The sequence below is a fragment of the Phoxinus phoxinus genome, assembly GCF_949152265.1.
Source record: "Phoxinus phoxinus genome assembly, chromosome: 6".
Classification (NCBI taxonomy): domain Eukaryota; kingdom Metazoa; phylum Chordata; class Actinopteri; order Cypriniformes; family Leuciscidae; genus Phoxinus; species Phoxinus phoxinus.
The window spans coordinates 39879959-39902308 of record NC_136881.1 but is presented as its reverse complement, the minus strand read 5'-3'; the positions used below and the strand labels follow the sequence as shown (position 1 = coordinate 39902308).

General features: G+C 36.3%; 3 protein-coding genes across 4 annotated transcripts; 2 read left to right on the top strand and 1 right to left on the bottom strand.

Moving 5' to 3' along the window:
* Positions 1-57: 57 nt before the first annotated feature.
* Positions 58-7988, top strand: LOC307000549 (uncharacterized protein). The gene is made up of 6 exons (XM_079616191.1): positions 58-152; positions 3464-3775; positions 5126-5275; positions 6486-6611; positions 6714-6781; positions 6866-7988. The coding sequence occupies exons 1-6, from the start codon at positions 104-106 to the stop codon at positions 7022-7024; spliced, it is 864 nt and encodes a 287-aa protein (XP_079472317.1). The 5' UTR covers positions 58-103; the 3' UTR covers positions 7025-7988.
* Positions 7989-9130: 1142 nt separating this feature from the next.
* On the top strand, positions 9131-15975 carry LOC307001193 (CMRF35-like molecule 9). 2 transcript variants are annotated; one of them, XM_079617408.1, is made up of 7 exons: positions 9131-9312; positions 10063-10368; positions 12726-12881; positions 13599-13637; positions 13848-13955; positions 14053-14099; positions 14218-15975. In XM_079617408.1, the coding sequence occupies exons 1-7, from the start codon at positions 9270-9272 to the stop codon at positions 14371-14373; spliced, it is 855 nt and encodes a 284-aa protein (XP_079473534.1). In that variant the 5' UTR covers positions 9131-9269; the 3' UTR covers positions 14374-15975. The 2 variants fall into 2 exon arrangements, with proteins under 2 accessions (XP_079473534.1, XP_079473535.1); XM_079617409.1 differs by lacking the exon at positions 13599-13637.
* A 72-nt stretch (positions 15976-16047) lies between these two features.
* Positions 16048-22350, bottom strand: LOC307001192 (B-cell receptor CD22-like). Its single transcript, XM_079617407.1, has 8 exons — positions 22313-22350; positions 19965-20035; positions 19213-19545; positions 18891-19124; positions 18487-18750; positions 18135-18237; positions 16550-16625; positions 16048-16258 (listed from the first exon to the last, which is right to left on the bottom strand). The coding sequence occupies exons 2-8, from the start codon at positions 20017-20019 to the stop codon at positions 16064-16066; spliced, it is 1260 nt and encodes a 419-aa protein (XP_079473533.1). The 5' UTR covers positions 20020-20035; positions 22313-22350; the 3' UTR covers positions 16048-16063.

The following is a 22350-nucleotide window of genomic DNA, read 5'->3' as shown; positions in this document are numbered from 1 at the left end:
TCTATTTAAAGCATCTCTGACATTTTAGGATGCAGTATTTGAGTCATGACGAATAAAGAATCAGCTGCACTTCACAGTATAGCCTGGAGACTCGAGAGCACTGATGACAATGAAGACCTTTCATGTGCTGTGGATCTGGATCTTTCTGTCAGGTCAGTTTTTGTTTCATATTTTGACTTTCGTTCTAGAGTTCGGTCAAAGTTGCACAATAAGGAAATGCACAGTTCTAAGTTTAAACTCATTGCAAATCACCTGTATTTCAGAGCAAGTAAGTGCACATATTTAGTACTATACATGCTGAACAGATCACATCAATTAGGTCTGTAATCCAAAAATTGAACTGCCATCGCATTTTATTTTATAAAAAAAAAAAAAAAAAAAAAAAATTTAGTTTTTGTTTGACTGAAATCAAACTTTTAAAGTGCATGCAAACCGTGTATTATATCAACACGAATGGTCCAGTTTAAAATACTGATCTGGATTCAGCTTTTCAGCACAAATTCTGAACATTCTCACTAACAGCAAACACAAAACCGATCTCTATGTTCAAGGGTAATGAATACACACGTGGCAAGTGTGAAAAACAGAGGAAGCAGCGATCATTCTCTCAGTGTCTAAAGTGCATAAAAGATTAAAAGAGCATAAATTTGACTAGAACATTAGTAAGTACTTCACTTATTTTGTCTATCCACATTGCATAATGCAATAAAGTAAACCCCAACAAATCAGAACATATTTGCGATTTAATATATAGCTGTGAATCAGGACTAGTGCGAAGTCACGGAAGTCACTGGCGGGGCTACACAGCAAGACACTGTGAGTGAGCCGCCCGAGTGCCGCCATTCCACGCTGCAGATGTGGGCCGGATCTGGGATGTCAAAATGTTGCTATGTGGGAAACTGCCCTAAGTTACAAACGACTTTTCTCCAGTGTTGTGACGTATTTCCAAGTGAAAGGGAATTTTGCAGATCCAGGGCATACAAAATTGGACTTCAATGCAGCCAGTGTCAATGCTTCTCATTACATGTAGGCCTGTCGTGATAAATGCTATATCGACTTATCACGATATATGGGCAGAACTTCGCTTATTTTTGACACACGATTTACATAATAATCTCTTGTCATCTCGTCTGCTCTCTGTCAGAGGCAAAAGGACTCAGATAGCTCCTCCACACACATACCCCTTTTCCACCAGCAGGAACCAGGTGTTTGTTCAGAGATAGAGCTATTACCGGTTCAGAGTTGGTTCAACTGACGAGCTTTCTAAGAATCGGTTTGCCTTTCCACAGGCTAGAGTAGAGAGCCACAACCGAGCCAGGTACTACGTCACTGTATCTCATGTTGCCGAGCAACGCTAGCGTGGCAGTGCCAAACACACCAGGTTTGTTCAAAATGGTTCGGCTTCTCGCCGCATGACTTCAAAATGACACTGCGAAAGCGATCCAAAAGCACAAGCAGTCGTATGTTCTCCAAACACTCCCGCAGCTCCGGTCGGTCCCCGCTGCTCCGGTGCATCTCGAACAAGCCTTCCATCAACAATGGCGGTCGTTGCGTTACTATTGATGCTCATGGCTTCGCGAACCTACATCGGCATCCAAACACGACGAATCCAACATGTTCGTGCAGCTCGCCGTAACTTGCATAGACAGATATTTCAATCGAGCTGCTATTAACTCGATTAACTGCTATTTAAAAAATGTCGGCCACAAGTTTCTGTTCCTCTTGTTGGTGGTAACCCCAGACGCAAGCGGTTCTTACTTCTAGCCTAGCAATGTTTTGGTGCTACTTAAAGGGATCCCTGGGTATTAAGTCATGCATGGCTTAAAATAACAAAAATTATGCCTCTTACTGAAATATGTAGTAGAAAAAAATCACATCGTTTTATTTTGAACTATAAGAGGCGCCATTATTCTGATGACGTAAAATGGTTGCACACCGTGAGCTACTAGCGCTATCTGTTGCTATTTTTACCACAATACATCTCGAATTAGACAACTCTGAAAATAAAATACTGACATGAGACCACAGCTACTGAAAGAGCTTACAGGTGGCGATGGATAGGTTTAAACCAAATGCTGTACCATGACTTTTTCCACACAAGGAGTGTAAACGCCCCAGATATCGAGGGAAATCCGCGCTAAGGAACTTCTCTAGCGGCCGCGAGTCATGATTAGCGTCGGCATGTCGACATCCTAACTGATGGCATCTAACGTTTCTTGTTTCAGCCGTTTGTAAGCTATTCGAGTAGCTGTGGTCTACTAAAAGACTCAAAGACATCAAGGCAAAAGTGGAGAGAAAAAAGAAGCGGGTTTTTATTTAAAAAAAAATCGTCCACAGGTATCTTCATGCTTTTCTCATCCTATTATTGCTAGGAAAGTACTCTTACATTGCTTCTATTGCCTTTTGACTGAAAATGACAACCAAAAGCCACACAATGTGGTATCGTATCAGTATTTTATTTTCTGAGTTGTGTATTTTGTTGCAGTAAAAAGCCAAATACTATAGAAATAAGCGCCAGTAGCTCACCGAGTGCAACCATTTGTCGTCATCGACGCAGAATGTACTGTGTGTACATAACAAATGGCACCCCCCATAGTCCAAAAACTATGTTGATTTTTTAAATTAACATACATTTTCATGGGTTTTCTACTACATATTTAAATAAGAGACATAATTTACGTTATATGAAGCTATACATGTCTTCATACCGGGGGATCCCTACCACTTTTCTGGTTCGGAGCTGGTGCTTTGGGTGTCGAAAGCCAAAGAAGTGATTTGAAACTAGGCTCTGGGTCCATCTGAACCAGCACTGCCTTGGTTGAAAAGGGGTAACAGAGACGACAGATGAAGATAATACGTTATTTGAGGCACAATAGTGTTCCCTTTCGAAAGGGAACTCGCACTGCGTCGACTTACGGATTTGGGGAACACCTCAGGCATGACAGGAGTCTGAAATCATCAATCACAGCAATCCTGTTGACCGGCGACAGCCCATGACTTCATTAACGTGCAACCCGGAAGTATAAGGGCGCCTTGCAAACGCGACAATCACCTTTTTCGTCTCCAGGGACTCTCGTATGAATTCCCGTATGAATTCTCTTTTTACTTTGATGGCAACAGCACTGGAGATTACATGAACAAAACCTCCTGATGTTCTCGAGCATGATCTTAGATGTGCCAAAAAGCTTCAGTGGAAGACAATTTTACCATTTGTACAAAGATTCACATAAATGGCACTCATGTACCAACATTCGATTAGTCACCAAGAAATAGTGCAAAATCTGATATATTTTTGATTATTTTTACAACATAACATTTCCTTGTTTTAGATCTTAAAAATTTGATATTTACATAGATATTAGACAACAGATATTTAAAACCCATGTTTTCCAGGTAGACTCTTAAATCACACAATATGTTAGATTTTTTTAGAGACCTAATGACATTTTATTTCATTTATCAGGATTTAGGGATTCAGCAACGGATGGAACTGAGTTACATGGACACAGTGGGAAACACATCATCATTTCTTGTTCTCATAAATGGGCTTCAAACAACATAAAGTATTTCTGCAGAGATCCATGTGAAGACAGAGATATTTTAGTTAAATCTGACCGATCACCTGAAGGGAGATACACACTAGAGGATTCTGGGACAGGAACCTTCACCGTGAACATCACTGATCTACAGGAGTCCGACTCTGGGATTTACTGGTGTGGAGTGCAGAGAACTGGACCAGACACATTTCAGAAAGTCCATCTAACAGTATCTAAAGGTATGGTTTCATTTGAATGAAGTTGAAAAATCCTCATCGACATGTTAATATTATACTCAAACACGCAACAAAGCAAACAGACACGATCTTAACCCCCTGGTGCTTTTTGGGCACTTTTAACCAATCATGTTACATTTTGATCTTTAAAATGTTTTTACTTCATCAGAATGGTATAACACTTGGTGACTTTTATGGCACTTGCTATATATGAACACACACAAAAAAGATTTGCATGATTCAAAAAGGTAGTGTGGTCCTAAAAAATAGAAAATTCACACAGTAATGAGGGGGTATTATATTCCGCTCCGAGACACGAAGGTTGAGGATCCAAATGCAGTCTTTGGCCTTCTGCACAATAATACGTTCTCGTTTGAAAACGCATCTTTCAAGATAGGGAAGACGCAGATATTTCCCTGCGGTTTGGCCTCTCATTTACACGAAAACCCAGTTTTTATCCCAGAAAACTCTTATTTCTAAAAACATAAGTGGAGATTTCTGATAACGCTGGTTATGTGTTGCCGTTTCAACCGGGAGAAGTGGCGTTTTAGATTATCAAACGTCTCATTATGGGCCAGAAAATGCTTGACGTCATGAGCGCCCTATTAGGCAGCCGACGTCACAGTAAGAGGAAGTGATTAGTTGCTGTTGTTGTTATTTTCAGGATTCTGATTGGCTAACGTGGGCTTGAGCTTCTCGTTACACTGCCACCTACAGGTTTGGCATGCTCTTGACGACATATACACGGGTTCGTGTAAACAAACACTTTTCTGAAAACTGACAGGTGTGCACAATGTTATTTTTGAAAACGAAGAGGGTGAAATGTCCGTTTATGAAAATAGCCGGCCACGTGTGAACTTTTATTTCTGAGACAGCATTTTTATAAATACATAAAAAAAGGTTTTTGAAAATGCCGTCTTTGCATTGTGGACTGTGAAACCGGAGGTAATTGAAAACGATGACGTAAGTTTAGTCATGTGACGCATATTGTGGCAAAATATATTCATGTTTATTACGGTATTGTGCCTGTTATGTGCTGTTCATTTTAACACAGTAGCTAAAATATGTGACTTTACACACTCTTCATATCACCATCCTGCAAAGATGACAGAATTTACTCACATTTGCTGTCCTGCGGTAAGACATGAGAGCAGTCGTCGTTCTACATGTGCCAGATGTGGGCCAGATCATCTTTCCACATGTGCTAGATGTGGAGTGCAGATCTTTCCACATGTGCCAGATGTGGGTCGGATCCTCTTTCCACATGTGGGCTGGATATGGGATGTCAAAATTATGTTTTTTTGCAGTATCTCTCTTTTTCCCAATGTTAATGTGTGTTTTTTTCACACACAGATCCAAACGAAAGCATCACCACATCCACACAACCACACAAAGACATACATACTTCCACAGATTTACACACAACTACACCAACAGCACTTTCAGAAAGTCCATCCACCACAGCAAGCCCTGATGCCCTCACACTCTCGCCCTCAGCAACAGGTAATAACCTCATTAGAGGTTTATTTCTATTCACAAACGTCAGCCTGAAATAAGACACATTCACAGATCTACTTTACTTGTTCAAAAATGTTGGTGTGAAATTATTCCAGGTTAATAATAGCATTACTTTCACAGTAATTCCACAGGACTTCTCTTCTATCTATCTGCACTCTTGGAAATTTCTTGTAAAATCTACAGTACTTTACTACTATGCCACTTTTGCAAGTTTGTAAAATTTTACTGTAAAAAAAAGGCTTTACTATGAGTGTACAGTATTGTAAAACAAAAAGTACTGTAAACAATATCACACCGTATTTCTACAGTGCATACTATGAAGTTACCCAGCATGCAGTGCGGCATGAATAGATTATGCTGTGGAGATTTTGTTATACTTGTTGGTTTTATCTGTGCTGCGGAACTTATTGTTGTTTTATTTTTAGCAGTTTGTGTTGTTTGTTTATTATTGTAATGTAATCTGAGAATTTATCTTTTTTATTATTATTTTTTTGCTGAGTGTCACCATTATTGTGTTTTGTATGTTGAGTATTGGCGTCTGAGCATCATTAGGTACATATTTTTTAATGTAACTGCTTTACTACTGTGAAATATGAATCCATAGTTATTAGACTGAAATAAAATATTGGTGAATCTAAATGCTGCAATAATGATAATGACAGTATAGCTTGGCAAACTTATAATAATCCAATTAGCTTATTTCATATTTTAACTTGTCATTTTTTTTTCTAAGTGTTACATTTGTCACAATTATGACTTGGCTACATCACAAATGTGAATATGTACATACAAGGTTCAAGATCCAAAGCAGAAGGAACATGAATCACCATTATGGTGACTTCAAAACAATAACAGCACTAAACAATATAATTTCGTACAGTTTCTTGGTTAAAGATATTATTATAATGTGAATTCCCAGTAAAACAAGAGCAGTAAATTACTGTGATGTCAGCATCATTGCGCTGTTGATTAACAGTAGTTCGTAAGAAAATGACGCAGCATGCTTCAATTTCACAATACATTTCTGACTACATTATTTTTTTGTAAAATAATACTCTTTAATACTGTAAAATCCTGGCAATCTTTTACAGTACATAAGTAAAAGGCAATGCTCCTTTAATTATAGGGAAATTATGCAGATGACGACTATCTATGACTTTAATGATACAAAAATATAATTCTATCTCTTCCTCAGCATCCTGGAACACAGGATACACACTATATGCTGTTGGTGGTGTGGTCATAGCAGGGATCATACTTGTAGCTGGATTGATCGCTGTTCATCAGTACAGGAAAAAAGTCAAGACGTCAGCAAGTACAGGTACAAATAAACAAGCCACGTCTACTATCAGCATAATTAAAACAATAGAAAGATTTGACCAATATATTTTTTAAACCTTTTTTTTTTTTGTTATTTCCATAGGCAGTGTGACGCCTGTCAACAAGCTTAATGAAAGCAGAGATGAACAGAAGAGTGATGCCAAAGATTGTGTAAGTCGCTCACTGACCTTAAAAAATTACGTTTGCAATGACCCAGCAGACATTTTACTAGTGCACTTTTGTTTCTTGATGCAGGAAGAGAGTGTGTATGGGAATGACATTCCTAACACAGACAAGAGCACTCCGATGAAACCCATCAACAGACCTGAAGTCCCAAAGAGACAAGTACATGCAGTCTATGGGAATGTACAGCTCAGTGTGGACCAGTCACAGGAACTCTATGGGAATATCTGATCCTAGTATTAAAGGGCTCATGAACTGCATTTTTTAATGTTCTCTGAAGTCCCCTTATAATGTTATCAAGACTTTTACATCACAAAACATCCTAATGTAGAAGTATAATCTATTTTCTATACTGATTTTGACCTTCTCTTTGAAACTCTCAGTTGATATGTTAGAGTCAATTGGGTAAAATATCTTTCAACATCCCCGCTAAATTTGTAAATACTACAAATATTTAGTTACAAATAAAGTTAACCTACACTTACTTAAGTTTAGGATCACAAGGATGGCAATGCAAAGACTGTTTTTCCACAACTTGGCAATGCAGACTGTCTTGTATACTCCTCAGAGGCGAGTAATCCGGTGTTAACATCTCTCGAATTTACTACATGACGTGTGTGAATCGGTGGGCGGAGCTAAAGAGGCGATGATGTAGAAGTAGGAGTTGATTTTCTCCCGCAGAGGCGGTCTTTCGTCGCACTATTACATCATCATGTCACAAATTCCAAAACGAGTCGTTTTCTGAGCTTAGTTTCAATAAAAATGTATAGGATGTTTTAAATGACCTCTTATATGTCAAAAGATCAGGGAAATTTTGATTTCTCAATTCATGAGATTTCTTTAAGCAAGGATATTCAGACAAACAGTGAAAACCTGATATATATAAGATCAAAATCAAAGGCCCAAGGAATTCAGGAAGATAAAAAATAAGATGTTCATTAAAAAAATATGTATGAATACATGCATGTAGGTGACAACTATTTGTAACTTCCTCATATGACCACAAGGGGTGCCAGGTTGGATTTTGTTTATCTCCTTTTATATTCATTTTGCTTTAGCTTTTTGTTTATAGTTTGTATAATCATATTTTGCGCTATTCTAAAATATTTTTTCTTGTATCTTGGACAACGTCACCACTCTTAGACATCAGTTCAACTTCTGTCAATATGCAAACATTGCCAATATGCCAATGAAATTGTAAGGATGTGTTTCTAACCTGTAATAAAACAGTAAAGCTTGCTAATTTGAATCGAATCCCTCTGGCCCATTCTTATCTCTTCTTCCAGAGCTCTTTCTCAGGTCTTAGCAATAAAGCAACATCTTCTTGTGAGGTCAATATCAGGTAAGACCAGGAGTGACCCTTTGGGGCACAAGAGTAGGCCCAGCAAATCTAAAAAATATGTGTGTAGTAAGTAAATATTTACAACTCTCTCGTTCTGGTCTGGGTATTTAAGGGAAACTGGCAGAATGATCCTTGGGGATTCTGTAACCAGTAAACCCAGACAGTGCTGTCACCACTGTGTGTGTCTCCACTGTCAGGCTATGCTATGCATTTCTTACACTTATATCATATAATATTTTCTGTAAAAAGTGTTGAATTAGTATGTGTTTTTTTTTTTCTTCCATATGGTATCATTGTATAATCTAAATATTTTATTTTTGTTTTCTTTTGGTAATATTTCATTTATTTTATTTATAAAAGCCCTAAATAGTCATTTTCTTAATTCTACAACATTGAATAGTTTAAAATAACTTTTATCTTAACAAAAATGTGTGTCCATTAATCTTGTGTCAATTCTGTCACTTTGCAAGTGTGGAAAATGATCATCAAAAAATCATTATATGTCACTTTTTATATCATCTGGACTTAAGTAAAACGTATCAAAACATATCAATGTTTCCGTGATTTATTTGATGCAAAAAAAAATATGTCATATGCAAAATATGCTGCATGTTTGACATCTAAATGTCCTAAAATGAGGATTAAACAACAGCATTACCAGCTTCACTTATTACTAACCAGGTTGACTTTATTTCTGACAGACGTCTACAGAAGTTTTATGGAGAATTAACAGAGGTTTAGATGTTGATGATTTATTGAACATGTTTGCTTTAGTTGTGCAGTTTGACTCTTGACTTTTTTTTGTGAGTTTGTGGTCTTTGTAACAGTGTTTACCTAAATAAATTAACATTGATTTAACATTGTTTTGATAGTTTCTTGCTTTCTGAGACCTGACCCTGTCCTGCGTACAAGGGGAATGTCCATTCAAACCAAAAGGTAATCAAGAGGAAGTGGTCAGGTTCTGGGTAGGAGTGTGTGGGTGTCTTGAAACCATTGTACATGTGAGAATGTGAGTCCACAGGAGGACACAGAGATACATATTTACTGCTCTTGATGCTAAAAGAGCTCCTAACGCCAATATTAATGCTTAGAAAGCTAAAACTGGACTAAACCATCCATAATAGGATACTCACAATGAAGGTCTTCGGTGTTCTCTGGCTCTGGATGTTTCTGTCAGGTAAGTTCTCAATAGATGTGAGATAGAAACTGCTGTCTGTGGGAATCCTTCAGTTTGCTGAGAATAAGAGTAAGGGTGTTTCGATTGATCAGGCGCCGATTGGTGTCAGCCAATACAGGCTAAAGGCCGGTCAGATGACGCAAACTCGCCAGACATTGTTTGTATGCGCAGCTAATATCGCTTAACTCAGCAAAAAAATCCAGTGTTAAATTCATTCTCCTGGGAGTTTTTTTAAACAACTTTTAAGAAATCCCTTGGATTATATTGAAAATGCTGGATCTAATGCTATAGAATCACAAGGCTGCTGTAATCAATAAGGTAACTCAGAGATTAGGCAATAAATGAGCTCGTGATTCAGGTCAAAGGATGATAATGTTAAAACACATCCAACACCTGATCAACTGTTCTCTTTGCTTGTTTGGTTGGTTGTTGCAACTCAGTTACAGCAGCCCAAACAATACCTAATGTTAAAAAATGAAGAGTCATAAATATAAGTATGTGTTTAGTCAGATCTCTCTGAACAAATCATTTCTCCATCTATTATGATAAATGTTTGCATTTGTGCTGTAAATGTAATACATTTACAGTAAATAAATGCAGTGTTTGTTAAGCAATCACACTTCCTATTAATGTTAACGATAAGTACAGTAATAGACAATAAGTGGAACCGTAAGTTACATTTGCAATTGAACAACTGAAACCGAAGAGTCTCGAAGAGGAACTGATCAAAACCCTTTTTTCCTTAAACAGAATTTAAGACTTCAAATACTGGTGAAATTTCTGGATATATCGGAGGACACGTCATCATTTCTTGTTCTCATAAATGGGCTTCAAACAACATAAAGTATTTCTGCAGAGATCCATGTAAAGACAGAGATATTTTAGTTAAATCTGACCGGTCACCTGAAGGGAGATACACACTAGAGGATTCTGGGACAGGAACGTTCACAGTGAACATCACTGATCTACAGGAGTCCGACTCTGGGATTTACTGGTGTGGAGTGGAGAGAACTATTCTAGACACGTATCAGAAAGTCCATCTAACAGTATCTAAAGGTAATAATGACAGGCAACATTATGCATTATATTACATTACCAAGCTATCAATGGCTGCCACATACTCACATCTTATCCTTAATCCTAATTTTGCCTTTGTGAGACACACTGTTAGCCCTTACTGTAGAAAAAGCCCACATTCTTACAATATCATACCATTTTCCATTAAAACAGTAATATACAGGAATATACCTACAGGAATATACTGTGAATTAACAGCGCTCAAAGTCGACACTCAGAGGCTGTGTTCCCAATCACACCCTATACCCTCATTCACTATTCCCTACACTAGTTCACTAATATAGTCCACTTGACTGAGTGAATGAAAATAAGTGAGTGAATTGAGACACTGATGAACTCCTGATAAGCAGAATCACTGAAGGACAGAGAAATAACAGAAAAAAGAGAAACACAAGAACTTCAACTGACTTCCAGCCACACTGAGTGTGAAACCAGTTTAACATTATTTATTTCAAGTTCTTGTTGAGAATGAACAGGGATTTAGTTAATAATAAAGTTTGTTGTCACCATGATGGAGATCCGTATTTGCTTTAGTTGGTCTCTTGTACCTTGACTTCAAAACTTCTTACATTCTTCTCTCTCTGGCTGTTGTAACATTGAGTTTATAAAGCACATTTGTTACAGCAAGAAAAAGTCAAGGGGAAGTTGATCAGGAGTTTTTGGTTTTGTGATTTCAAAATTATACATGATTTATTACTTTTTAATTTATGTGAGCTGTGAATTTCTGGTTTAATACCATATATCTGATAATCTACAACATGAAATACAGCAATATTTCTGAAATCAGGTCAACTGAAAATTTTTGAAATCATATAGTGCATTAAAATTGAATTAACTCCTGTTTGACTCTGACACACACAGACATCAACAATCATCATATGAATCTCAACAATGGTGATGATCAGAAGTTTCATGTCGCAATGCATGCTGGGTACCAGGATAGTATAAAACTCCCAGCATGCTCTGCTGCATGAATAATAATTAAAAATATATATAGTCCTACCATTGTTGAGATGCATGTTCTAATATGTGATATTTCTGTGTTTCTACAAGACAGTGTAGCTCTTTTATTTTTGGTTATGCATGTGTTAAATAAATTAGTCATTGTTGCTGTTGTTACACAGTGGTGGTAATGTAACACTTTTGATTGAGAATTAAACTCTGAATGAGTGAGAACTAATTTCTAAGTGAATGGACAGGCCACATAATGATTTTGTCATGATAGTGAATATAACCACAATCATTCACGAACTGTGTGTGTGCACAAGTGTGACTTGCAAAAACACAGCTCAAGCAGTAAGAGAAAAAATAATGTGTTGGCATCAGCGACCCAACTAAAGCAAACACTGATCTCTATAATGGTAACTTCAAATCAAACATTTTCAATTAAACATCTCAATAACAACTTCAGTAGATATATGACAGAAATAAAGTCAAACTGGTTAATAATACGTGTAATAATGTGTTATGGCTGGAAGTCAGTTGTAGTTCTTGTGTTTCTCTATTTTCTGTTCTTGTGTTCCTCTTTCCTTCAGTGATTCTGCTTGTTAACAGCAGGTGTTCATCACTAATGCTCAACAATCACTTACATATTCACTTAATTATCTCACTGCAACACTGCGTCAATGTTACTTTTACTCTTTGTAGTGTGGATGTTCCTGTGGGGTTGAAAGGGTTAACAGTGTAAGATAAAAAGACACACCCACAAAATGTATTTTAACAGTAATAAACTGTAAGTTATAAAACAGGTTTATACTGGCAACACTGTTGCCAGTAGTTTACTGTAACATTTTGTTTTTTGGGTCACCATTGTGCTGAAGAGTAGAGCCTGTGCTTCAGTCCAGGAGAAGATCTAGACACATCGATGATATGCTGCATGTTGCTTTATTTAACAGAGTGTAATTGCTGGTTCAGTGGAAATCTTTTTATGTACTTAAGTTTTTTAATGGTTTCTAATGGAAGTTCTTAACTCTTTTCTCACATTATTAATGCATTACTCATTTTAGTTTTACACATTTAAATTACAGTTGGTCAATTTAAGGCAGTCGGTTTCTGCAAGAGAAATTAGTTTTAAGTCAAATTTTAATTTAGTGCATTTTACAGTAAGAAACTGTATAATACAGTAAATAACTGTACAAATAACAGTAAATTACTGGCAACAGTGTTGCCAGTATTTTACTGTAAAAAAACCCGGTAAGGTCTAACAGTGCAGCAATGAAGGTTAGCAGTACTACTGTTTGTTTCATATTAAATGGCTGAAGCTATTTAGGCAACATAACAGTTCTTTAGGATGATCCCAGAAATGCAGATGTGTCTTTGACATTTCTCTAAAACAGACAACACAAAGAACTTGGAAGAAGTGACTCATCTTAAGACGACGGAAACACAAACAAATCCATGGATAAGTTCTGAAATAAAACCGACTACACCGAGACACTCAGTTTCCATATCTTCAACCACTAAGGACAGCGCACGCTCACTGACATCAACAGGTAGACAAACATTTCAATGCCTTACCTCAATCTCTCATTTGTCCACAGAATGTGTCTGTGAAGTGTCAGCTCAAAATCAGAGGTGTGTAGTCCAGGGGTCAGAAAGTAAAAGTCCTGCCATATGTTTATTCCACCCATAAACTCAGTCAGCTGATTTCTATCTTCTACTGAAAACCTGATAATTAGCAAATCCAGGTGATTGGAACAAAATACTGACAACTGACTTCAGTCACAGTCTTATATTAAATCCACTGATTTAGGTTTCTGTGACAGTGTGTGTGTGTCAAACACGTTTGTAGTTAAAGCTAAAGTGACAGGAGATCAGGTGACGATGGTTACCTATTGATGGTTTTATAATCTTCATGAACTGACCTAATTTTCCAGTGTCTTTTGAATCTAACCAAATCTTGCAATGTTATTGACTTTGATATAAACATGGCGGACTGTGTGGGGCTCACTCAGGGCGGGATCTATGCTAATAGGGAAGAGACCGTCACCAATCATGGGTGAAGCTTGTCCTACTGCGACATCACAGTAGCCAGAAAACTGGAACAGCTTTTGAGACACTGATTTATGGGGATTTAAAGGAAAGGAGCGGGTGGATTTTGTACTATTATAGGGTGGTTGTTTATATGTTCAAACACCATATAAAGGTGAATTTTGCATAATAGGTCCACTTTAAGGCTTAACAGATTTTGCCGTCTCCTCCTTTTAAAGGTTTTGACAAATCATCTGGTCCAGCTGGCAAAAACGCAGGTAGTTGCAGCCCCTTTATAGATACATTGACATTTTACATGTCTATAGGTTATGCAAACTGTTCCTATTTTCTTTCGTCACTCTATATGTAAATACAAATGTTATGACCAAAAAGTCCTGATATACAGGTGCTGAAAACTGTGATTGTCATGTCATGTCATGAAAATGTAACTTTTACATTTAATTGCACCTCTGTCCATATATCCCCAGTGCCTGTGTATCTTATCCTCTATGCTGCTGCTGGACTGCTTGTTATGTTGATCATATCTTCAGTCGGGCTGGTCACTTGTCAGTGGAGAAAGAGAGTCAAGCAATCAAGTGTGTTAATATTTAAATATGACATACAAAAAAAACTAAATATATTTTGGAAGTTAATTTCACAAAAAAAAAATCCATATTATTTGCTTTATTTCAGGATTTTTTACAGCTAGATCTACATACAATGAGCGTCACAGCGAGGAGGTGAGTGGCACACGGGAACATCATAAGATCCGAACACAAACACACAACTTCTGCTTACTTTATAAACCATTTCAACGGAAGATTAGCAATTGAATAACAGTTTGTGTTTGTGATGCAGGCCATCGGTGTTCATGCGAACGCTCCTGATGACAGACCCTACACCGCTATTAAGAAATCCAGTATCAAGTCAAATGACAAGAGCCAATCAGATCCAATCTATCAGAACATACACTTCAACACTAGCCAAGGAGATGCTATTTATGCCAATATATAAAAAAATGCACTCCCCTATCCTCAACCTCGAACACTCAACATGTTCTACATTACAAGCCTGAAAGAAGTGTGGCAGGACAATTTTTATGGACATTAACACCATTTCTGAACAGTTTTATCTGATAGTAAGACATATGCATAACCTACTTTTAAACTAAACACGTTTGTTGAATAAATCCCTTGAGGAGCAACAAAATCCATCTGACTTTGCCTCAAAAGAGGATGTGATTGGATGACTGGACTAACTAGCGGACCAATCGCATCACAGCATCTCTGATGTTGGTTTGATGCTTTTTAAACGCCCGAGTCAAAGTCTGTGATCAGGATGATTTGGTTAAATTTCCTCCAGAAGCGTCTCACATGATTGTTCACAAACACCAGCATCTGAACGCAAGAGACCATGACAGAGTTTATTGTGTTGTGTCGGTTACTCTGAACTCATTTATGTTGGAGGAAAAAAGAGCCACAGTTTCTTTAATGATTGCAGCAACTTCCAATTTTATTACAGATATTTTGTGCCAGTTTCCCAGGAAGTGATGATTCTGTTCTCTTGAACACATGAGATAAAAGCTGCTTTATTCACAAATTATGTGATATCCCAATTTTGAGCAAGTTAAATTCACAACCTCTGATAGAAACATATGAAAAAAACAGTCAATTTCAAATATAAACTGAGATGTAGGACATGAAATCACAAATACATACAATAAAAACATGCTTACTCAACTTATCAGCAATTCTGAGAATTTCAAGAAAACAATGACACATTATGTGACACATTTCAACTATGTGACTATATATTTGTATTTTTTTACATGTCATGGCAAACCAGAGAAATGTATATACTTTTTATAAAAACTTTTTCCTCTTTACAGCCATGAGAAATGGTTTTAAGGCATAAGAGTTTTAAGAATTACCTAAGGCGTTCACACTAATGGAGATTGGCAGCAATCAAACAACATTTCATGAATTTTCAATAAAAGCTTGTGATTTTTGCATATGGTTGTCGTCTATCTCGTCACGGTTCTCCTTGATAATGAATGAAAGTCCTTGACCACCTCAAATAGAGATTACTGAAATAATTCCCAATATAAATCTCTAATTGTTACCGCAACTGTAGATGTTTTATTAATGTATGTCGTGTCTCTAAACTTTTACTCCCATAATTGAGGCCTCTAAATTTCATTTTAAAAAAGTCTGTCTTGAAAAAATCTTCTATGACAAAAAGGAGTTCACTTAAAATATATATTTTTCAATTTATTAATTTTTATGACTGAATTAAAATACAAAAAAGCGGCATGTTGATTTGTCCTGACAGATGATCAGCTTACAGCAACATTTAACACTCAATATAACATTCAAATTACTCAGCATTGCAAAGCTTAAGAAACATCCATCAGAGTTTTCACACTTTTGGGATTAAACACAAGTGAAGATACTTGGAATGCACACTCAAAAAGTAAACATAATACAAATGAACTGAAATGGAAAAAATCTGCTCGTTTTAATGTTTAGACTTTCAGGAGGTCAAAATGAAAATCTAGATCATTTGATGCCGCTGTAAATCACAGACAAATCCTGCTCTTGATCCGCAGTAGATCTGTAAAAAAAAGACATATGCTGACAGTTACTCGTACTGCTACACAAGGATTGGCTTTTATGAAGAACCAGAAACGTATTTGATATAAATGTCATAAGGTGGTAAATGTAAAAGTAGAAGTAATAATGTCTGACCTGGTCTCAGCAGCAGGACGGTGAACTGTAATGCTGGCGTACTGGATCTCATCCTCTTCAGGATTCTTTGCAGCTTTATTTCTGTGAGGTTTGACAGAAGCATAGAGGACCATCTCTTCACCTCCAGATTCAGAGGCCTCTACTACAGATGTCTGCAACAGAATCAATGAAGCATAACCTTTATATTAATATATTTTGTGAATTTACAGCAATACATCAAATGTTTTTCATACGAAGATGCATGAAATGAGTAAAGATTAACAACAAAACCTCATCATGATTCATGACATTTCACGATGTCTGCCATTCATGCAGTTATCAATGTTTTAACTCTGTTTAAAGCTTAAATATCTTAGAACTTTTTTCCCAAAAAATATATCTTTGTGTTCTGCTATTTAGATGCATATCTATGAAATATGACGTGAATTATAACTTTGAACTACCTTTTTTTGCTCAATTTCCTGAGTGTCATTTGAATGGTTGTCACTGTCCTGATGGTCATTTTTTCTCATCTTCTTCCTTTTATTAAAGTATAAATGCATATATAAAAGTTTAAACTGCAAAAAAAGTGTCTCTGCAATTGGTTAACCCAATGTTACATAAACAAAATTCTCAGAACTAAAAACATTTAAAAAATCAGGTAGAATTTGAATTGATCAAAAGTCAGATTATGAATTATATACAGTATACTACACTGTAAAAAATAAAACATAGATTTTATTTATATTTAATTAATTAAAATGAGGCAACAGATTACAAGCAATATTATTAATTAAATTTAACAAATTAGAATTGAGTAATAATTAATCAAATTAATTCCTTAAATGTTAACCATTTAAAATGAGTAAAATTTACAAAATATATGTTATTGCCAACATTGAAGACACCTGATGTTAACAAGCAGAATCACTGAAGGAGAAAACCATAATTAAAGTCACCATTATGGAGATAAGTGTGTGTTTTAGTTGGGCTCTTGACCCTTAAATTAATAAGTTTAAGTTTTGTTTGACTGCTGTACATAAGTTATAACAGCCAGATGAACAAATAGAAACGTTGATCTGATGGTGTTGGTTGTGTTTAACAATTTCACAATCATTGACTTGAATCACTGATCTCATGCAGAGTCCAATTTATGAGTTAGATTTATGTTATTAATTCTAGCTGCATAATATGATTAGCCTTTTCAATTAAATCCAAATGATCAAATCAATAATAATAAAAAATATATCTGTGTTTTTTTTAGGCGCACACATACATCAAGATTCCGCGTATGAATCTCAGCAATGGTGACAACCTCTGATCATAAGCTCATTATTTATTCATGCAGCAATGCATGATGGGAGCCATGAATGAGTTTTGATTGGTTCAACCCAGAATGCACTGCAACATGCTTTATAAATGTCACCATTGTTGAGGTGCACAGGCTGATACATGATGTCTGTGTCTTTTTTTATTTTTTATGTATAAGAAAATATTTTTAGAAATTATTTTGATTACATTGTAAAAGTTAAAAATATTACGGTGTAAAAGGCCAGTACTTCTGTAGTTAATAAAGTTAACTTAACTCATAAACTGGACTCCATTTGGGTTCAGTGATTCAGGTCAAATGATTGTGAAATAATGATTATGTTAAAACAAAACCAACACCATCAGATCACCTTTTCTCTTTGTTCATCTGGCTGTTATAACTTATGTACAGCAGCCAAACAAAACTTAAAGTTAATAATTTAAGGGTGAAGAGCCCAACTAAAACACACACTCATCTCCATAATGGAGACTTTAATTATGGTTTTCTCCTTCTGTGATTCTGCTTGTTAACATCAGGTGTCTTCAATGTTGGCAATAACATATATTTTGTAAATTTTACTCATTTTAAATGGTTAACATTTAAGGAATTAATTTGATTCATTATTACTCAATTCTAATTTGTTAAATTTAATTAATAATATTGCTTGTAATCTGTTGCCTCATTTTTATTAATTAAATATAAATAAAATCTATGTTTTATTTTTTACAGTGCTCACTTACCTTCTGCATACAATGATGATGATGAGGAGGAGGAAGAAGCCAAATAAAGCCACAGTTGCAGTACTGACACACAAAACAATAAAATACCAGATTCTCCAGACATCTAACGTAAGAAAAAGGGAATTTTTGCATCATTTATTTCCATTAAAGTCTTTAACCTTTGTGCTGTGTTGAAAGCCCTGACATACCTTTTGTGTTCCCGGTCAAAAATGACCGGCCGTTTAAAAATTGCATGTAAATCACTTGCTATATTATCACCAAATATTAAATTTCCAGACAGCAACATGGTGTTGGCCCAGGTAAGGCAAAATATCTGCATCATTTTAGAAAGAGCAAGTATGAGCTGCACTACCTTTAACAGTGAGTGACACAGACGCTGATCTCCGAGATCCATGTTTATTCTGAGCCTCACAGTAGAAGCGTTCACTGACACTGAAGATAAAGCTGGAGATGCTGAAACTCTGTCCAGATCCAACAGCTGAGGTTTCATTCTCCTTAAACCAGCTGAAGTTCAGAGCCGGAGGGTTTGAGTCACTGATGCAGTTCAGAGTCACTGAATCTCCCTCCACTATTACACCAGACACACTGACCGACACTGAGACGTTCTGTGGAGGATCTGAAGGGGAAAAACACATGTTCTCTTTATACATGTCATTTTGTGGAGACCGGCTACTGCTTGATATATAATGAATGTATTTGTGATAAGTACTTCATCTATGATATTTGTAATCTGTTGTCTGATGAACATCTACTCACACTCGACACTGATGCTGACCGCAGGAGAAGGCAGATGTTCGTGTCCTCTGACGGCACAGCTGTATCTGCCAGAGTCACTGCGGACTGACTGAAACTGAAGGATGTCTCTGGTGAAGTTTAAAGCCTGTCCATTTTTGTACCAGATGAATCTGTCTGTCAGATTGCAGGAGGTTCTGCACGTCAGATTGAACGTTTCTTTCTCCAGCACCAGCTGAGGAGCCTGAACCTGAAGATCTGGAGGAAACACATCTTTATAACATCTCCTGAAACTAACAGCTTTGTGTTGAATAAATAATGGAAATGAAGGACGGAAGTGGATTACCAGAAACATTAAGTTGAATTCCTGGGTCACCAAACCATCTGTTTTCATCAGTTATTAATCTGAAATGATACACTATCTCATCGTTCTCAGAGACGTTGTTCAGTCTGAGGACGGCAGTTTTGTTTTGTCTGTCTTCAATGTATTCAACCCTGTCTTTATACTCGTGATAATCTATTAAACTTTTATTTACATCTAGTTTCTTGATCCAAAATGTATCGTTGAGTGTATGGTACTGGGGGAATGTATATGTGCATGACATGTTTACTGAGGATCCTTTGAGAGCACATATTGATTTAGTTTCATAAATCACATTCCAGCCTTGTCCAAAAACTCCTGCAACACAAAATAAAATATAGCAAACCTATAAGTAGCAAAGCTTGAGTTATTTGTAAATGAAACTTAATGACATGAACAATTTGCTGCTGGAGAGATGACACACACACACACACACACACACACACAGACACACGCACACACACACACACTGAAGGTGTTGCTTTTGTAGTAAGCAGAAAAGATCACGCTGACACAGAACTGTGAAGAAGAAAAACCCAGATCAACCATTTAACGGCTGTAAGCGATTTCAGTCATTTAGTTAACATGCAAAATAACTGACAGGCTGAAAGTGTTTCTGATTGGTGGACCGTGGATACTTTATTCAAAATATATTTTATTAAATTAATTCATGATTTAAAGACACAAAAAGCGTCACTTATAGCACTCTTAAAATGACAGTAATGACAGTGACTCACCAGAAGTCATGAGCAGAAAGATGAGAGGAAGAGTCATTCTGAACTTCATCGCCATTATAACAATCACAAACCTAACAGAGAACATTACAGTTCAGATCAGTGTGTGTAACAATCACTGATAGTATAACATTATACCATATTAGACCATGTGTCAGAAAACATAAAAATGCACATCTCTTCGTGATCAAGAGATCAGATCATATTAACCCTGTGACTCTTGCTGGTGTTGTAGAAGAGCAATAAAGCTACTAAAAAGGTTTGTTATTGTCTTTGGTTGTTAGAAAGGAATAATTCTTTACAAACGCTGCTCAGAAACTGTCTTGCTGACTCACTAACACCCGAACGCCTGAGGAGATGAAGAGTGGTTTCTACTAGTTAAACTGCTAGACTGTGGCGAGTCCGTCTCATGCAAGCTTAAGCCTTTTCCTCTGGACTTTACATTTCCCTCCATTTCTCTTTTTTCATTGTAACGTTCTAATGGTAAAAGTCAACAGGACTCAAATAATGAGAGCTTTTCAGTTTCTTACCATGTCCAGCTGACCTGCCACCAAACCATATTCATCCTCATATTAAATCTCGACATGTTTGCATAATTAAACGGTTCTGTGTCTCCTGGACTTAAAGTGACAGCATCATCATTTGTACACAGATGCCACTGTTACAAACCTTCTCAAACCACTCAGAGTAAATGAACATGATCCTAAAAGTTAGTCCTAAACTTTACTGTAAATTTGTTCTGACCATCACGTGATCAGAGGTTTTACGTTCTGGATCATTCTTTTCATCATGGCATTTATAAGGAAAAAATATGATTGTATCATATCATTTTACTGATTTGATAGTCGGTACGGAGCCACTAAAGGGACATTTGCAAAAATATATATATACAGACTTTTGCATGCGCTCAAGAAACTATTGCGTGCACAACTTTTTTTTTTTTTTTTTGCGTGTTCACAAGTTCTGTTTTATGTATGTCTATAACATATTTCCTTTGTGCCTCACTGCCTACCATGAAGAAAATGAGAGTGTGGATGCACATGACTTAATAAAAACCTATTTGCTCTATAGCTTTCATTAGGGCAGTACACCTCTAACATCACAGCCGTATTGAGCCGTCAGTCCATTTCACGGCACGGTTTCTCGGCCGCCACAGAGAACGCTTTAAAGCGGACATACGGCTGTGATGTTAGAGGTTTATTGCATTTTCCTATTGCCAAGTTCAGGGTCCATAAAAAGGCTGATACAGTAAAGGTGCTCAAATGTGTCTTTTGTTAGCACAGTACGTCATATTTCAAGGCCTTATGTCCAATTTAATGAATTTAGCTCTGTGGCGGCTGAGAAACAGCGCTGTGAAATAGCTTCAGTGTGCATTGTCATGTGACAAGTTTAAATGTTGTAAAAAATTATACAATTTGAATTTCTTTTGGGCTGTATATTTACATTATCCCAAATAAAAATGATTGGAACAGTAAAATGTACTAAGATTTCAAATTTCACATGATCAAAACCTCCTTTATTTTACCACTTTGTCGGATTTCAGGCATCCTTACGGAAATATGCTGATTTTCCTAATTCAATTCTTATAGTGCTTATTGTGAGCAGAGCCATAGGCATAAATGGCTTTAGATATAAAGGGGAGGCTCACGCTTCAAAAATGACAAACTAATAAATGCGTTAAAGCAGACATATTATACAGCCCTAATGAACGCCTTATTTATTCAGAAAGCAGCTTTATTAATTCATGTGCATACTCTGGTTTTTCTTCATAGTAAAATGGCAGTGACGCACAAATGAAATATAATGAAATACATAAATTAGAATATCGTGCAAAAGTTAATTTATTTCAGTAATTCAACTTAAAAGGTGAAATATAGACTCATTACATGCAAAGTGAGATATTTCAAGCCTTTATTTGTTATAATTTTAATGATAATGGCTAACAGCTTATAAAAACCTAAAACATTTCTGAGATTTTTAATTTGGGGTTTTCATATTTAATTATTGTGCACGATATTCTCATTTTTCGAGTTTCACCTGTAGGTTAAAGTATACGTAAATAGGATATTTTAACGGGTGAGCGTTAAAAAAAAATCTGTGTGCACTTGAAAAGTTTCTTGCAAACATGCGAAAGTCTGTATTATTTTAGTTTTGCAAATGTTCCTTTAGGGGCTCTGTAGTTTTTTGTTTGTTTGTTTGTCATGACAAACAGTAAAGATGTTAAATGGGTGTTCACTAAGGTCCTGTATAACCTACCCAAAAACAAATTCAAAAGTTAATATTAATTTCCTCTATTTGACACCTGTACATTTTACAAAATATTTATCAAATAACATATAACACTCCCTTACCTTGTTCTTGCTGGCCGCAGCTTTCTTCACTGGTACTC

Bases quoted from the DNA above. Each gene is read 5' to 3' on its own strand.
- LOC307000549 (XM_079616191.1), top strand. From the start codon at position 104: ATGACAATGAAGACCTTTCATGTGCTGTGGATCTGGATCTTTCTGTCA. The intron at 5,276-6,485 runs GTAATAACCTCA...TCTCTTCCTCAG, and splicing joins ACTCTCGCCCTCAGCAACAG to CATCCTGGAACACAGGATAC. The intron at 6,612-6,713 runs GTACAAATAAAC...TTATTTCCATAG, and splicing joins CAAGACGTCAGCAAGTACAG to GCAGTGTGACGCCTGTCAAC.
- LOC307001193 (XM_079617408.1), top strand. From the start codon at position 9,270: ATGAAGGTCTTCGGTGTTCTCTGGCTCTGGATGTTTCTGTCAG. The intron at 9,313-10,062 runs GTAAGTTCTCAA...TTCCTTAAACAG, and splicing joins GCTCTGGATGTTTCTGTCAG to AATTTAAGACTTCAAATACT. The intron at 14,100-14,217 runs GTGAGTGGCACA...TTTGTGATGCAG, and splicing joins ATGAGCGTCACAGCGAGGAG to GCCATCGGTGTTCATGCGAA.
- LOC307001192 (XM_079617407.1), bottom strand. From the start codon at position 20,019: ATGGCGATGAAGTTCAGAATGACTCTTCCTCTCATCTTTCTGCTCATG. The intron at 18,751-18,890 runs GTGAGTAGATGT...TTTCCCCTTCAG, and splicing joins GGTCAGCATCAGTGTCGAGT to ATCCTCCACAGAACGTCTCA. The intron at 16,626-18,134 runs GTAAGTGAGCAC...CTTTAATAAAAG, and splicing joins ATCATCATTGTATGCAGAAG to GAAGAAGATGAGAAAAAATG.